Below are 18,440 nucleotides of genomic sequence, written 5' to 3' on the forward strand. Positions count from 1 at the left end.
GATTCAAAAGGTTTGACAGGAAACAATAGGACAAGTGTTGTTATGAATATCTCCTTGGTGGTGCTTGCAAAGTTGCAAGGTTATTTTACTGAAATCTAGGTGAGATCTCATAATTTTAGACAACACCAATACACGTTGACATAATCGCACATCCATTACATTCATAAAGATTCTGTAGCAGATTTCTACTGCCCTGCTTATTCATTTTTCTGCAGTGAAGTAGTACATTAGAGTTAGATGAGATGGTCTCTGATGATACAGATAGGGAGGGACAGTTAGAGAAAGTGAAAGAACAGAGGGATGAATATGTTATCAGGGGAACACAGATTGAGATGGTCTGATTGCTCTACAAAGCTCTGAGCTGTCAATCAAACACCAACATAGCCTTCCTGCATGATCAACTCCCAATAGGCCCAGACATTCCTAGAGAGAGAGCCAATGAAATTGGGATATGAATTGAGGTGGGGTTTTTGATTTTCAATGAGAAAGCTGTTGAGTGACAGGGGACACACTCTTTTCACACCACTTCGATACAGCTACGACCGGAAGTGACTTTCGTAGCAACTTAGGATAGCATTTTCGCTAGCCCTAAAACCCTTTTCCTAACCTTAACCTCAGTCTCCTAACCTGCTACGTTAATTATCCTAGCCTGCTGCGTAAGTCCTCCTAACCTGCTACGAAAAAGTCACTGTATTGAAGTGGCAGAGGATTCATCATTAACATTCAACATTCAACATTAATCTTCATTTTCCCTCCTCCTCTTCACCTCCCAGTGAGCTTATTGGTGAAAGAGCAGTTATGGTGGATGAGAAACAGACTGATGTTTGTTTCCATCGCTACCATGAAAATCTACATTAATGTAACAACCAAATGGAGAACTACACATAAACACAAAATCCTTCAGAAGGCTCAGTTATGCACCTCTAGACCCCTGTGAAATTCCATCTCATACTGTATAAGGAATGCAGAGAATTGGAAGCTGCTAGCATCTGACTGATTAAAGTGGGGCTGCTGACTGTTAGAAATGCAGCAATCTGTTCTGCTTAATTGTGCCCATTATCCATAATCACTTCCTCCTTTGATCTATGCTCGGCCACTTCATATTCTCCTCTCACTGCTCCCCACACCCATCTCGTCTCATCCTGGAGACTGGACAAGACAAGGGAGGACACTATTGCCTTACATGTCATTAATGGCAGTGGGCAGCATGTAAACCCTGAAGATCTGTCATCTGTGTCCAGTGAAGTCTAGGAGTCAATCAGCTTGGGAGGCTTGTCTTGACATTTATCCCCATATGTCTTCCTGGTTTTCAGACTTTTCATCTGTGGTTTCGGAGGGTTGTTTGCTCCTCGTAGGCTTTTTACAACAGTATTTGGAGACTAAACGGGCAGATATGAATTATGTTCTGATAATTGCTTTTAGCAGCATTTCAATCTCCGTCGTTATATCTCTTCAACACAATCTACACTGTGGCTACACCTACTCTCAAACTGATTGACATTATGTCATCCTGTAAAACACATATTTATCTCCCCCACAGAGCATGTTTTCATTTTTATTCAAGTTTGATACTTATATGGAAATATGGTAAATTAGTGCATACTAATAAATAAATGTTTCTAAAGTAGATTTTTTTCCTGTTTTAAATATCTGACGTAGTATATAATGACACATGGCCTGGAAATCGTATAAAAAATATGAGGAAAATACATTTTATTTTTGCTTGTTCCTCAATATACAACATATTTGCGTGTGTAAATCACAACAAAATCAGTGATCGTTGACAGATTCTAGCTAAATAAAATAAAATATTCTGAGAATTTAAAAAGCCTTATGTCTACTTACCTAGTTAATAAACATTCATATTTATATTGCTGGTTTACAGTGTTTTCTCTGCAAACTTAAGTTCTAAATAAAAAAAGAATGTTTACTAATGTCAAAAAAGTTGATCAAATTATAGTTGATACAACATTACAGAACGATTGCTAACGTTATTCAATAGACAGTATATCAAGTCTAAACATACTTTGTCAGCTTATATTGGAGTCCATAGACAAATTGGTTTATATATTTCAGTGCACAACAGTTAACAGTTAAACTGTTTTACGAGAAAAAAAACATTGCATTCTCTAAGAATACTGCCAGAGAAAGAAATCTAAATGGATCCAATTCTAGCTCCTGCAAGCTGATCCAGACTGAATCCTTTACAATACCCATGCTGTGCTATCAAAACAAGTACTAAAAATAAAGCACAGTGACTACCAAGTCCTGGGAGCTAAACAAAGTTGTCATATTGAGTGTCAAAAAGGGAGCAAGAGAAGAAAGGCAATGCACTATGCTAAAAAGTCTGAAATACTAGTCACGTCCTTCGCCTCATATGAGCAAAGCAGAAAACAGAAGGAAAAAAGTAATATTACTGTGACACAAAGAAGCGAAAGAAGTGTCGTTGTGCTCCTATAAGAAAATTATTTCTGATTTACCCCACATGTAGTATCTTTCACCATGTAGTAGGGTCATTCCACGAAATGAGTGCCTTTTGCATCTCTTTGATATTTTAAGTAGAAATTGTGCAACAATATTTCATTTTGAAATTCTGTTTATTAAATGAAGTGCCCTTTATTAATATAGACCACATGGAGAATTCAATTAATCTGATTTTCAATATGAATAAAGACTTGCTAAAGTAAAAAATATCTGCATTTTTACCTGTCCCTCTGTGCACCCTCTGTGACCTGACTTCTAGGAAGATTCTAACCCACTTTAACCCACAATTTCTCCCAAGTTTTCAGCATCATTGTAAAGTTATATATTTTTTTGCTGTTGTTGCTTTGACAAAGTCATTTCTAAAGATTATTATTTATTTAATGTGATTAGTGATTCATTTTCATCTGTCCCTTATTTTTAAGGTCAACCTTGTTACGTAAACTGAACTCTCCTTTTATATACATATAAAAAAAATGTAAAAGCAGGTGGGCTGGTTCTACTCTTTTTAGCCATTCTCTGGTGTTTTGGGGTGGTCAACTGAGCGGGTGGAAAACTGAACGGGTTGAAAACTGAGCGTGTTACCAATAGACAGGCTAGAAATATTTTAACAACTTCAATTTTGTACACAACACGCTTCCATTCCCCCTGTCACAAGGGGATTTATGGCTGATTTTAGATGAAATCGTCACCCTGTTACCGTCAACCCTGTTACTTTATTTGGCACTTAATAGACACTTACCATAGTAATTTTTTATTTAACCTTTTGAGATGAGAAAATGTGTTTTTAATGAAGTTCAACATGTGCTCTTTATGACAGAATGATAATATTAGGTGAAATCAAACATTTTTTTTTTTACCAAGTTACACTTCTCAAAAGGCACCGAATTGGTGGAACGACCCAGTAGCTATCACCACATATAGTAGCTCTGTGTAGTGTCCACTTGGCTGGGTTTGGTCTCTGAGGAGGAGGACACCTCTTTGTCCTTCTCACTGTCTACCTCCCACAGGTTGATGAGGGGAGGGTAGAGCTCATTGAGTGGGATGGAGGATGTTTTCTGCATGTACTTTTTCAGGGAGTGATTGTAGTTTTTCCCCTTCCACCGCTTGGCAATGTACACAGCCATAGAGGCCAGGCTGATGATGCCGAATATGGTTCCCATGACAGCTGCGAGAGCAGTGTTAGTGCCTTGGTCGGATATCTCCACAGCGAAGGCAGCGTGCTTCGTTGTGACGTTGACACAGGACTTCTGCGTCTGCTGGTGGATGTTGGAGACGGTGAGACACACCTCATACTCGGTGGCGGGCTGTAGGTGTGTGAGGTTATACTCATGGACATCCACCGGGACCCTGGCTGTGTAGGTGATGTGGGGGTTGTCTATCTTCATGGTGGCAGATGACCACTTGAGGTTGGAGGTCATGACATTGGAGTTGACCTTCCAGGAGACAAGGATAGAGTGGGACTCAGTCTGCTTCACATAGATCTTCATCAGCTGGGTGCTGTCTAAGAGAGTACCATTCACCCTAATAGCAGTCACCCGAGTGTCTGCCCCCTCAACATTTTGTGCCACACAAGTGTACCTGCCAGAGTCCTCTACCTGGATGTGAGAGATGCGCAGTGTTCCTTCGGTACTGAGGCTGTACTTATCAGACATGGTGTCCATCATCACCTTGTTCCCCATGGGTGTGACCCAGTAGATCTCCGGTTCGGGCTGGGACATGGCTCGGCAGTCCAGATCCACAGTCATGCCGATGTCCAGGTTCAGGTGGTTGGGAAAGGTGTCATGGGAGATCATCGGCAGGCACTGCTCTGCTGAGTCCTGCTGGAGCACCTCCCTCACATGCTGCCCTCTGACCTCAGCTGGCATGGCACAGAGCATAGAGAGGGGCTCCATGAAGCGTATGCTGGTCTTGTTGGAGCTCATCCACTGGATGACGCAGTCGCATCGCATGGGGTTGCTGTGGATACTGATCTCACGCAGGTTGGGCAGGAAGTCCACAGTGGACTGGTAGAGGGCGTTAAGGGCGTTGTTGTTCAACATGAGACTCTCCAAGGCGGGGAGGTCACGGAAGGCCTGGCGGTTCACGTAGGAGAACTTGGGGTTGTTAGTGGCTTCCAGCTTGGTGAGCTCTGGGAGGTTATCGAGGGCAAAGCGGTCAATGCAGGCCAGCTCCCCCATGTTGTTAATGCCCAGCTCTTTCAGCCTCAGCATGTTCTTCAAGTCCCCCTCTTGGATTTTGTGCACAGGGTTTTTGTTCAAGTCCAAGAACTTGAGGTTAGGTAGTTTCTGAAGAGCGTTTTGAGGAACTCTGACTAGCTTATTGTCGTAGAAGGAGAGACTCTCTAGGTTATCTAGTCCCACAAAGGCATTTCCAGGAATGTCTGTTAAATCCATTCCAGCCAGTACCAAGCTTCTCAGGTTTACAAGAGGCTTGAAGTTAAACTCCAGAATGCCAACTATAGGGTTTTCCCCGATCATGAGGATCTCCAGATTGGGCGTGGACTCAAACCAGCGGCTGTCGATGGCCTTGAGCCTGTTAGAGTTTAGATGGAGCCTGAGCAGGTTGTGCAGTCCAGAGAGGGCATTGGGGGAGATAATATTGATCTGGTTATGGTTGATGTAGAGCTCTTGCAAGTTGCTGAGGTCCTGCAGGCAGTAGTCAGGCATCTCAGTGATCTGGTTCTCCTCCAGGTGCAGGGTGGTGAGCTGGGACATGTTGCTGAGGCCCACGTCACGAATGCTGCTGAAGTTGTTCTGAGACAGGTCCAACTCTGTCAGGTTGTATAGCTGCTCCAGCTCCTCACTGGTCCTGGCGATGTAGTTGCTCTGCAGGAGGAGCACCTGCGTGTCACTGGACAGGTTGCCTGGGATGCGTGTGAGACGGAGATCGTTGCAGTCCACCGTCGTGGCTTCTCTGTAGGTGGACTGGGGGGTGAACCAGGGTCGGATCTCGCACACACACTGCTGGGGACAATCATTATCTCTCTGGATGGAGGATAGTCCAACTGACGACAGAATCAGGCCAGTGAACAAATGGCCTAGTAGACAGTAGAGAAACCTCCCTCTAGCCATGCTGTCTGTCTGCGTTCACCTGTCTAAACCCACAGGGTTAGACACCAGAAGGGGTAGAGGAACTTGGAGGGAGCTGTGTGATTGTCATTAACCAGAGGGGGTGTTGACTTGTAGTTGTGTCCCTCTAAAATGGTCCAGACAGAAAAATATGCACAGGGGGTTCCAATGAAACAGTTCCAGTGTTACAGTGAGTCTCCCACTGTTCAGAGTTTTTCTTTCATCAATACCTCAGGACTGCGGGGTGAGTCTGTAAAACAAAGACAAAAAAAATGCAAAAAAAAGACTGAGTCACTATAGTTTAGTTTAACACAAGGACACAAAGGAGCACAAATAGCATAACAAAATGATATGTATGAGACAAAGGGAGTTGATGGAAACTAGTGTCAGGGGTATATGTCCTGTATCATACGTCCAGTCACATAATATTACCGAAAGTTACATGTCAGTCATGTTAAATAAAACATGGTAGTAACACAGCTCCTGATAATGTTGAGAGCAAACCTTCTGTTTACATCTTCATCTGAGAGATTGTTAATATGAATTATGCAGCATCATCATTATGAGGAAAAATGTGAAATCAGCTCTTTTAATGCATGCACAATAATACAGAAAACACCCCTCAGAAGTTGTATACTTGGACAAAGATCAAATTCCATTGAGTGCTTTCATCTATTCAATAGGCCCATCAGGAATAGATCATTAGCTTCTTCACATTTCATTAAATACTCTGAGATACATACGTATAAAAAAAAAAGTTCCTAGATTATTAATGAAGGGTCCACTGTGTCCTGGTTTTGGTACAGAAATATGATGGATTTCTTTGAACATATTTAGGGTGTTTCTGAGAGAAGCCTTCAGTGTGCATTGCAAGTACAGCATTTTGTAGAGTATACCTCACACTTCTCTTCAGCCTCAACAGTCACTTATTCAAATAAATTGTGATAATCCAGAATGATTTTTATCCAAGGACAGAGATTTTAGGAGAAGGACTTGTGAAGCCAGAATCTGGCCCAACAGTCTAGTCTGGAGAAGAGCAGTTCATAACAGGAGCACCAGGCATCGGCCATCCCATATAGCACTACAGTTCTGACTCTAACAAACGGGCCACAATACTTTTAAACCTAAAGTGAATATGTTATATCAATTAAAATATACTTTTATTGTGGTAATGTTCTTCAGAATAAGGATTTCACTGACTATTGAGTTGGTTTCTAAGCTTTTGCTACCGTCTCTAAAGAGTGTTAGTGATTTTCCAGGGGAGAGGCTGGCACATATGCACACTTGAGCAACTACAAGGCTCTGTTATTGAGTTCTGAAAGTGGCATGTGGAAATCAATAAGTACTGATTCCACCCTGAAACTACTGAAGCATTAGGACCATTTGAAATGAGAAGTGGGTTTACATTAGTGCTTTACTCTGAGTACCAACCTTTCCTGTATACGTAGTAAACGTATATAATGCAGAGGTGGGAATCAGAAAGGTCTGCCACCATTTCCAGGCTAGCTGGCTCTACCATGGCGGAGTCCTGTATGGCAATGTAATCTGAGCAACACTTAAGAAATCCCCTAACCTAATTAGGTGAAGTTACTGAAGGGCGTATCCCTTTCCATGGAAGAGACATACATTAGTACTGCAGTGCCATTGGCCTTACAACCAAACAACATCTGTGATCAACACTCACTTAAGAAGATATTGCTAAGAGGCTTTGAAAGAAGAGAGCTGCGTATTCATCTGAGTGCAAAACTGCCTGGCAACAGAGCAAGGGTGACATGAAACAAGTTCAAGCTCTTCCTGCACAGGGGATTTTTCTCCTGGGACAGGGTGAAATAAGGTGTGAAATACTTGTAATACAGACATGTTTCTTATGCTAAGGCAGAGTGAGTGGTTAAGATTGACTTGACCCATCAGGATTAGCGGAGTCAGAAATCAGTCTGAGGAAATGTAACCCTCAGGAGAGATACAGATCACTGTGTTCTTTAACTACAAATGGCTGTAACCTACCTCGTCATGTTTATTCACTGTTTATAAACAGCCATTACTGATAGGCTTAAATAGGCTTAGATGTAGTCCACAGTGCATCAAAAATACAGCAAAGCGACAATGTCTTGCAAGGATGCCTTGCTTCCAAAAGGCAATTGCAGTAAAATAAATCAAGTTGCTAAATCCTGAGGTTTTAGGGCAAGGATAATCAACTAGGTTCAGATATAATATTTGACTAAAACATAATAATTTAAAACCTTGCTTACATTTGTATACAATCCCATGTGTCTATCTATTATGTGTGTGTCACGTCCTGACCAGTATAAGGGGTTATTTGTTATTGTAGTTTGGTCAGGGCGTGGCAGGGGTGTGTTTGGTTTGTGTTGTTGGGATTTTGGGGTTAGTTGTATGGTCCTTATTTTTATATTTCTACGTTCCCTTCTAGGTGTTCTATTTCTTTGTTTTGGCCTGGTATGGCTCTCAATCAGGGACAGCTGTACATCGTTGTCACTGATTGGGAGTCATACTTAGGTAGCCCTTTTTTCCACTGTGTTTGTGGGAAGTTGATTTTGCATAGCCTGCAAGACTGTTTAGCTGTCGTGCGTTTGTTCTTGTTTTGTGTTCTCTTGAAGAAAGTTTAAGATGTTCACGAGACCCGCTGTGCCTTGGTCCACTATCTTTGACGACGGTCGTTACAGTGTGGGACTACTTGGGAACAGATTTCCACAAATTACAATCACTTGCAGCTGATTTCCTGGTGTTTTTGCAGTAATTCATATCAACAATGAAAATAAAAATAAACACCTTCATAAATGCTGGATAACTTCAGCATTTATTACTTTTTTTGCTCTGAAGACTACCCAATTGGAAGATACAAAGGCTGTCCTGATTCAAGGCAAAACTTGAATCAGGACAGCCTATGTATCTTCCAATTGGGTACTTAACCTACTTACAGTAGTCACAGTAAACTATGTGATCCTATGGGTAAGTGATTTGAAGATCACAGGTGTCTGTAGTACTATTGAGATGGAGTATGTGTATGAATTCATATGGGTTCAATGCTACTTTAGCACAGGACATATAACTGCAAAACTCCCTGGTGTACATGATTCTTGGGAATCTATGGTTCCTGGTATGTACAGTAGTCATAGCTTGCCTGCTGTGACAACAAAAATGGCATGTAAAAACCATGAAATGCATTCATTCTGAGTGAGACACTATCCATTTTCTATCCAGAAAATTGTCTGTCCTTTGTCAAGAACACAAAGTCCACTTCCACCACTTATGGGTCCCATGGAGGGACACATTTCTTTTGCAAAACAGTCTCGAACAAAATATGTTTTCAACACCAATAAAAAAAATGTTGTGGTCAATGTTACAGAATGATATTCTATTTCATTTAATAGTTTCCATGTTGGCTTTCATTCAATGTAATCAATTTGAATAGATGGTAATGACAATAACTGTGCTCTCTTTGGTAGCCGTAAGGACTGTACTTAGTTTACTATAGGTCTAATAGAAGTGAGGTTGAAGTCATTGCAGATCTACCTTAATCATGCAATATTGTGTGAGTCTATTCACATTCAGCTAAACTAAACAAAGGTATGTAAGGAAAAATGATCAATTCATACACAGTATTTCAACCAAACCCTAAGAGGACAAGAGCACAATATATATTTGGTACACAGACACTCAGACTACATATACTATACTAACAACACAGAGCTTTTTGGAATCAATTGTTAGCTATACTATTGTTATATAGTTATACATTACAATAAAACCTGCATAATCAAACAGAAAAGAATGTCCTGCAACATCTAATAGTTAACTTCACTACAGTACCTCTAGTTGTCAGATCAAACAGAATTATGCAAAGAATACATGAATACAAACTGACAATTGATAAAGATTTGAGTTCCAGGATTATTTTTGAATGCTGATGGTTAATGATTTGCTTTGTACCCTGGCTGTCAGACACCAGGTCTTTGATATGTGCTGAGGAGTGGAATACTTTTTTTCCAGGAGAAGGGTGTTTACTTTTCCAATCCTGTGTACACAGGGCGTAATCCTTCCAGAGATGTGAGCAATGGAAGACATACAATCCGATCACATAATTCTGACATAATAAACATAAACACGATAAGGCTTCCCTTAGGGAAAACCAAATAAATCTAATAAGTAAATTCTCCACCATCACCAATCGCTCTTCTAAACAGACACTCACAATCAAAGAAAAACTTCCTATGGGGACTTTATGATTAAGTGGCAATGAGCAATATAAAATTAGAAAGTAGATTTTCCACACATTCTTTTGGTTCATTTGAGTAGTGCAAACATAAAGTCCAAGATAAAAAAACGCTCAACCTGTCATGCTGATTCCTAAAAGCCCATGAACATTTACACCTCTTTAATAGGCAAACAGCCTGGTGGGCTGGGATTGGCAAAGATAATTGGTAACTACCACAGAGAAGATAAAAAAAACCCAGAAAGGATTAAAATAACTATATTCCCCTAAAGTGTGGAAGAGGTGTAATAGGTTACTACATACAGGAGGGTTAAGGGGGAAAACATGTGTTGTTTCAGAATACAGTACAATACAAGCAGAGACAGCTGGCTGGATGAAGACTGAAGTTATGTTCTGCATAAAATGGTTCAGCCGCTTCATGTCCATAGCATTAACACGAAAAGCTGCATATTGATTGTAGTCTAGATTAGAATATGATAAATTCACCTCCATCAAACCAAGGACTGATAACGCCTAATTTTACATCTCTGCAGAGGTAATAAACTATCTGTGAGACAGGAGTGTTGAGTCTTTCCAGTAATAAAAACACTGTAAAGGGAAGTGTTACCTGAAATGTATGCTTGTATTTGTAGCCTGTGCCCTCCGCACTGAGAAAATACAACAGCAATGTCCAACTACTAAGCTTGGGGGTTTGGGCCCATAAGCCCACTGTAAAAGTTACACTATGCACAGAATGATTCCTTCAGCAGATTATGAGAACAGAATTAGTTTAACAGCTGCCTAGCCTGCACCATGCCTTACCTCTGAGATCCAATGTGTTGACCCTTTTTACAAGAATAATGGGAGAAGGTTGAGCTGCAACACCCTCCACTCCTCCCTCCCCTCCCCTTCTATCCCCAGCCCCCCTCTCCCCAGCCCCAAGGGAACTCTCTTCTCCATGGTGGAGGACATTGTAGTATCCTCAATGTCTCCTAATAACCCTGGCTGGTGGACAGACACACGTGCCCTATTATCAGGCCTTTGTCACAGACTGTTCTCACCGCTATGAGTTGAAGGAGTGTGTGTGTGTGCGTGTGTGTGTGTGCGTGTGCACTTGCTCTCTCGCTTGTTGGAGGGGGAGTTATGCCCACAGGTTATACCGAAAGAAAAAAAAGCCAAAACCTTTTTCCGGCACCTTGCCACTCCTCTTCCCCTCCTAATACTTTGTTCTTTGAGTTTTGAGAAATGGATGTCCCTGCTGTTCACTGTCTGTTTCTCAAGATCCATCTGACATGAGATTGTAACCCAACATATCACATAGGGCTCCAAACAATGTCCAGTGTTGTCTTTAGCATCACATCTCTTTATTTGACCTGCTGTAAGAAAAGGTCATACTCAACACTTTATTTTTCAGTGTCTATGTCATACTGCCATCACTGACTGAGGTTCAGTGGGCAAAGTGATGATTTGGTACTTCTAGCATAGGCAACTTGATACCATAGCAACCAATTAATGACAGGGTATAAAACAATGGAACTCTGTATCTAAGTGATACTAATGAATGACAACTTTAACAGACTGACTGATAACACAACTGAACTCCTTAACCCTCCTGCTGTGTTCCGGTCGTATTGGACCGATTTACAAGTTTTCTCTCTGAAAAATATAGTTCATTTAATCTGATAGTCATAAAGTTCCATGACTTTGTCCACACAGGGCATCTGAACACATAACATGCATTTTGAGGATTTTCATTACATTTTGGTGGTGTTCCTGTGGTGTTCCTGGTCAGAAATGACCGGTCATTAGAAATGAATGGGTGAGAGTACAATTAGTGTATAAAATTGAGTTCAGGCACATGCCCATTCACACTTCCTCTCCCAGACCCCCACATGCATGTGTGTTTGAACACACACACACACACACACACACACATCTCACTCCCCTTCTTGGCATCCATGGCAACCCCCACGGGAACATTTCCCCAATAGAATATTTTCCCCATGGGAACCACACCTGTCGGCATTCGAACAAACAATGGCAACATTGTTTCAATAATATATAGAACTTTTCTTGCAGCTCTGGTTTACAGCTCACAGTTCATTCTGTGGCAGCACAATGACCAAACGATATACTGTATGTGAGACTCTTGATACATACTGTCACGTCCTGACCAGTAATGGGGTTATTTGTTATTGTAGTTTGGTCAGGACGTGGCAGGGGGGTGTTTGTTTTATGTGGTTCGGGGTTTGTTGGGATATGTGTTTATGTAGAGGGGTGTTTGTTTAGAGTATTCTGGGGTTTTTGGTTATGTTCTATGTTTTGTATTTCTATGCTCTGTCTATGTTGTGTATTTCTTTGTGTTGGCCTGGTATGGCTCTCAATCAGGAACAGCTGTACATCGTTGTTGCTGATTGGGAGTCATACTTAGGTAGCCCTGTTTTCACCTGTCCTTTGTGGGAAGTTGTTTTTGCACTGCTGTGTTTAGCCTGTAATACTGTGTGTTCGTTCGTTTTGTTGTTTTGTTGTTACGTGTCTCAAATAAAGTTTAAAATGAGCACTCAACCTGCTGCGCCTTGGTCCACTATATACAACGACCGTTACACATACTGTAATATCTTTGATCATGACAGTGGTTAGGAGGAGAGAGTCCTTGGAAACTTTGACACAAAGTAGTCTGTGATAAATAGCACAATATGTTTCATCTGAGTATTTGTTATAGTAAAAATAATCCATATATTATGCTTTTTTAAATCTAATAAACAAGTTATATGACCTCAGGTCAATGAGGCCTACAGGCCATAAATAGCAAATAGAAGTTCAAAACTTATGATGTTCACAAGAACTTAAGTTGGTAAAAATATCTAACATACCATTAGGTGATAATATATGTATTATTCTGGATTTATAATCAGCTATAATGGTGCGGTCATTCTGGACCTGGAACACAGAATTAATTAAACATGAAACGAACACAACAAGAGGGTTAAAACAGTGCCAAAGATACTGTTTCACTACCATAGGCTAGCCTTAGTGTTGGTAATACTGTTGGACATACAAAGGGTGAATAAGAAGCTTGTGAGACAGTTAACCTCAGCTATTACACAGGAGCAACAGCTGCAAAACAGCAGAGGCGTTTCTTAAAATGACAATAGGCTACCCCACCCCCTGCCCCCTTTACAACCTCGTTCTCCTGGACTTTTATTTCTTGAAGACCTGTCTCCTGTTCGATTTATTCTGCCGATAATGGAAGAATCGAGACATTTGCCCAGATGCTTTCACATGTATATGCAAATCACATTTTTGCAACGTTGCAGCCTTGAGCGGTGCCGCAGGAGGATCAAAGTTTGTTTCCGAGCATGTTATTTGACGCATTGAGATTGAAAATGTAATATTTCTGATCGGGACATAGCCAAATCACAATAATACAAATGCAGATATAGAACCGCAGATGCAGAGTAGTCGTAGGGCTACTCCTGATTAATTGCCTATTGCCTATTAGTTATTCCTTCGTATAATATTGCCCGTGTCCCTCCAACCCATGCACAGAAAGTCCTGTGCCCTTGCAGAGATGCAGTAACGGTAGGTTGTTGGCAAACAAATACCATTTTGTTAGGGAAAATGTTACATTTCCAGAAAAATTGATAGCATACTAGCTATGACCCCCTGGCCACAACCTTATTGTGGAGATAAGTGTCCGGCAACAGAGTTCCTGCTTCCATAACATTCACATCCACCTGTTCTCATACTACTGCACAATACCTCGAAAGAGGATATTGCAGGCTACAGAAGAAACAGCTTCAGTTTAATATATTCTGACTTTCTTCATGCATTAGTCTAATCCTGACTTTGCTCATGCAAAATAAATCATGTGAAGTGTAGGGCTCACCTCATTGACATGCAAGCCCCTCTCTTCTCAGTTGCATCCCGTTTATTTGGACATCAGTAGCTTAAGGTTTGTGCAAATAGCCTTCAACTCTATGCGTCAATAACCTACATGCCCAATAAATCAAATAAATACATAGATAGCCTAATCGGATTCCTTCAATATTATCGCGTAAAACATTTCTTAACTATTCCATTCAAGCAGCAACGGGTAGCCTATTTACAGCGGTTTGTCGTTTATATATTCATTCAGGCACGGTTCCCATGTAGGCTAACCTTGAGGAGAGCATGGTGTAGATTGTAGAGACATCCAAACGCTTCGAAACGCCACCTGCAACCTCACTGACTAGTTGTCTGCGGATATTCTACTCTTCGACCGTAACCTAGTGCTCCTCCAAGGAAAATATGAGAACAGCACCTGGCGCTGTCCAAACGAGTCAGCTGCTTCCGATTGGCTACTGGATTGTGCTGGTCATTCTCGCTCAAGCAGAGCACCATCTGTTCGAGGATTGTTATGTCGCGAACAAAGGCAGGCGCTAGGTCTGCGCGGTGGGAGAGCGCCAAGGAGGGAGGGTTATTTTTCTTGATTTTTCTTGTGAGAAAGTCTTCTGCCTGCCCCCACACCTCTTCCATCCTTGACGTCTGAAATGGTGCTTCTGTTGGGAGACAATGTACCTCTTTGTTTCGCTGTTGTTAAGTTCCTCCAATTAGAGCTGTTTAATATGCAACCCATTAATTTGTTGCTATTCTTGCCTGCATGAATAATTGCTCCTCTACCGCTATCGTCCATCCATCTCCTGCTCTATTTACATTCATCCATCTCCATCCCAAATGTAAAATGTAAAAAATGTACATCAATCTTCTTCTCTCTTCACATTCATGTGTTGCTGGGAAACTTTTCTTTATTAGAACAAGATTGGCCCCGTTACACTCCAAGCAATCCATGTCATGTTGTATACAGTAGGCCTACATTTTGTGACGTTTCTGTTAAACAATCCTTACCCTCAGGGGCGGAAATCCCGGGGGGGACGGGGGGACACGACCCCCCCATCCTGGGAAAAATATGATTTGTCCCCCCCAATATATCACTGAAACATAACTATGTAATTTAAATAATATTAATAATACGCAATGAAAGCAATTGTGCTGATTATAGACACTTAATAGCACGTTTTTAAGTTTCAAAAGATTGCGACCCCCCCACCCTTTGCCTCACAATGGTTTGATCTACTGCCAGTTCCTTAGCTTGCTAGGTAACGTAGAGCTCGTATCTACTGTCTGAAAGGCACTCAATGCACGTAACTGACGTGAGGTTAATCCAGTCAATCGCGCACACACACTAGCTGAATATGCAGAGCTAGCGCGCAGATATTAACTATTAAGCTAGCTAGTACCTATTCCATTTATGTGGCGTCATCAAAGATGGAATCTTTGCTATCGTCAATTTATTCCAAGATCAGCATGCATGTAAGTTAGTGCTTCAAAGTCCCTGTGATAAGGTTAGCGATAAACTGAACAGAACTACACTCTCTTCTACCATTGTTTTAAATATATTTAATGGTCTCGTTGCAAAAGCTAAATTGTCGCAAGGGAACTTTTATTTATATATTTTATTTCACCTTGATTTAACCCGGGTAGCAAAGATTATAGCAAACACCACTGAATTGGTGCTCGTTAGCTTTGCAAATTCAGCTATTGTTAGAAGCCAGCCAATATGAAACAAACGATTAAAATTACAAAAGGTTGCAGCATATGTTGTGTAAATGGTGAACTCATACAGCTGTCAACTCTTGTCACTGCAATCCATTTCACATTTGCTAGCTACCTTTTAGATCGAAGCCCATATAGAATGATAGATGATAAAATGATAGATAGCCTTCCCTGTAGCTCAGTTGGTAGAGCATGGTGTTTGCAACGCCAGGGTTGTGGGTTCGATTCCCACGGGGGGCCAGCACAGGAAAAAAAACAACAATGTATGAAATGTATGCATTTACTACTGTAAGTCGCTCTGGATAAGAGCGTCTGCTAAATGACCAAAAATGTTAAAAAAATAAAATAAATAAAAAATAGAAGCCCATCTCCTACTGTAAATAACCTACATACTGTGTGTGTGTGTAGCCAACCAGGTAGAAAAATGGTAGAAAAAAGACGGACATCAGAGTATTTTTCAATACACCAAAACGCAAAGTAAGAACCCTAGTAGCCTAATATCTCAAAGACTAGTTGATAAAATGTTCATAAGAAAGAAATGAAATTCTAATGGAAATGTTTCACAATGATGTCATTAGGCAGAGCAGGCAACAGATGGCACACAGACAGCAGAGTTGGGGACAGATATGCAGGGACAGACTGGCAGAGACAGGGAGTCTCAGGTAAGTTTGTTGAGTCTTTGTTTGGCAACATTATGAAAGGTTCTAAAAAAATTTGACTTGTAAAATAGGAACATAATTGGAAAATGCCATGGATACCCCCACTCTCAACTTAAACTGGTGACTGAACTAAGATTTGTTAAAGGCAATGTTATTGCTGTTGTGATTAGTTGTGTAGTTTTGGGTACCGGTAGTTAGGAGTACGGCAAACACCTTATTTCTTTGGTTCCTCAATATACATCTACCATATTAAACTTAGGCTATGTGTTACAGCACTACTTTTGGTGTCCCCCTCAGGAATTGCTCTTGAGAAAATTTCATGTAATTGTCCCCTCCAAAGTTGATATCAGATTTTCGCCCCTGCTTATCCTGCTCTGTAAATGTCAAAATGGTCGAATTTATCTTCAAGAAAGTCACTTTACTTGATTTCATGATAAAGCCTTGATGTAAAGGGGCCTGTTCTCCAGAGGTGCTCCAGAGGTTTTGTATGACATGTTTCCTTCTTATTTTTTTGTGTAATTAGTATGATATGTTCAATTACAAATTTGTAAGCGTTGAAAATCCTGGATTGTATCTTTAAGTGTTCTTCACTTTAAAGCACCATAATCCCAATGCACTCCACCACATTATAGAGACGAGACATGTACACTCTTGATATCTAAGGTTTATGACTGGCAAGTGACTACTACGGTTGAAAGTGAACATGTCAGGTTGAAACTACAATCATTGCAGGTTTAAAGCTTCAATCCTGAACCTTATCTATCATCTATCTAGGATCCCTAGGCATAAAAAGACATGCATTTGTGGACTGATTGATGGGTCAAACATGATACATTAAGGACTGATACCAAGCCTTTAACAAAATTACTCTGAGTATTCCTCCTTTATTGAAGGAGAAACAAAACAGTTTAAGTTGTAGGCTACACCAGGAGGTAGATATTGCAGAATGTGTATGAACCATGGTTTCAAAGGCGGAGGCAGGTGGGGAGAAAAGGTCTTATTTTCACTTCTCCTCCCATGCCCACGTCCATTTGTCCATCCCTGTCCACAGAGAGAGATGAAGACAGATGGCAAGCTCTGGCCCCTGTCAGAGCGAGGCTGCAGGGAAAACACAGGCTGTCTGGAGCTGGATGTGCACAGATGAATTCATCAAATAGGTAGAGAGGAATGTCAGGAAGAAGCCTGCATCTTGCACCGCTACCGCTCTCTAGGCATATCACGCTGGGATATGTGGACAGTAATGCTCCAGTAATGATAGACTATTGGGCGAGCGCGCCCTGCTTTAATTCCGGTGATTTGTATTCTCTGTATCGATGTTTGCTATTGATTCCTCCCATTAACTTGTGCATTAAACAGTGTGGTTTATCAGGCCTTGTCAACTGCCCAGAGGATGAGTCTCTGTGAATACCAAAGTCCACATCACATAACCAGCTTCAAAGGAGAGCTTGGGGAGCAGAAACAACAAACACATTTGTGCTCTGTGTCTCAGTTTCTAATACCGCTTGATCTCACAAAAGAACAGCCTCTGGAATGACCAAATCGCTATCGCTCTCACAGCTGCCAGCTGCAATTGAATGACTGGGTTGTTTTATGGGAAATGTAAGGGGGAGTGAGGGGGAAACTAAAACAGCTCAGAATATGGACTATGTAAGAAATACTTAATAGTAACTAATACTTTTTAAGAGTGCTTTGAGATACAGATGTAGGATCTTCATTTGAGCCAGTTTGCTAAAGCAGGATAATCATCCTGCAGCAACAGGAAATGGAAATGATCATGTGGATTATAATTAATGGACAGTTTTGATTTGGTTGATTCATTTTTCATAAGTAAAATCAAGTCTTAAATTTCAAAGTGGAAATTATAAACTTCAGAAGCCTTTTTAAACCTCAAATACGCTAAAAGTTTAAAATGTCCTGCATTGCAGGAAAGTTATCCTGCAACAGTGTGATTAAATTAAGCTCTGTAGATGGCTGTAAAAACTAAAACAAATGTATCTTAGGCTAAACAACACATGTCCGATGATGGACAGTGATAAAACAGAGTGAGATTAATGTGACTGATTGTTGCTCATTTCCAGCATAATGTGTAGAAGTGAGAGGGCCAGTGAGAGAGTCTGATCAGAGTGTGAGTATGATGCCTGCCCAGAGTGACATGGCATATATCTGTGAGGCAGCAGGGAGGTCAGCCTGTCAGGACCACTGCCCGTCAGCCATGTATGGGCCTACTGACACTTCTCTGAGGAAGCAGGACCAGATGGAGACATTCACTCAGTATAACAGCAAGATGAGGCTGAGTAGTAACTACAGATACAGGGTGAAGGAGCTCAGACACTCCTCCTCTCAGACATGTCAAACATTGTCTTGCTGCAGTATAGTGTGACCTTTCAGTCTTGGAACATGACCTCCTCAACATTCAGCAACATG

At 41.1% G+C, this 18,440-nt stretch overlaps 1 protein-coding gene across 2 annotated transcripts; it reads right to left on the reverse strand.

The window, feature by feature from the left end:
- Positions 1-1,684: 1,684 nt before the first annotated feature.
- Positions 1,685-14,198, reverse strand: LOC106565747 (leucine-rich repeat neuronal protein 1-like). 2 transcript variants are annotated; one of them, XM_014133209.3, is made up of 2 exons: positions 13,924-14,198; positions 1,685-5,802 (listed from the first exon to the last, which is right to left on the reverse strand). In XM_014133209.3, the coding sequence occupies exon 2, from the start codon at positions 5,553-5,555 to the stop codon at positions 3,393-3,395; it is 2,163 nt and encodes a 720-aa protein (XP_013988684.1). In that variant the 5' UTR covers positions 5,556-5,802; positions 13,924-14,198; the 3' UTR covers positions 1,685-3,392. The 2 variants fall into 2 exon arrangements, with proteins under 2 accessions (XP_013988684.1, XP_013988683.1); XM_014133208.3 differs by having other exon boundaries at positions 13,652-14,198.
- Between the last annotated feature and the right edge of the window lie 4,242 nt (positions 14,199-18,440).

The sequence above is a fragment of the Salmo salar genome, chromosome 12, assembly GCF_965601325.2.
Source record: "Salmo salar chromosome 12, fSalSal1, whole genome shotgun sequence".
NCBI classification, from domain to species: Eukaryota; Metazoa; Chordata; class Actinopteri; order Salmoniformes; family Salmonidae; genus Salmo; species Salmo salar.

Bases quoted from the DNA above. Each gene is read 5' to 3' on its own strand.
- LOC106565747 (XM_014133209.3), bottom strand. From the start codon at position 5,555: ATGGCTAGAGGGAGGTTTCTCTACTGTCTACTAGGCCATTTGTTCACT.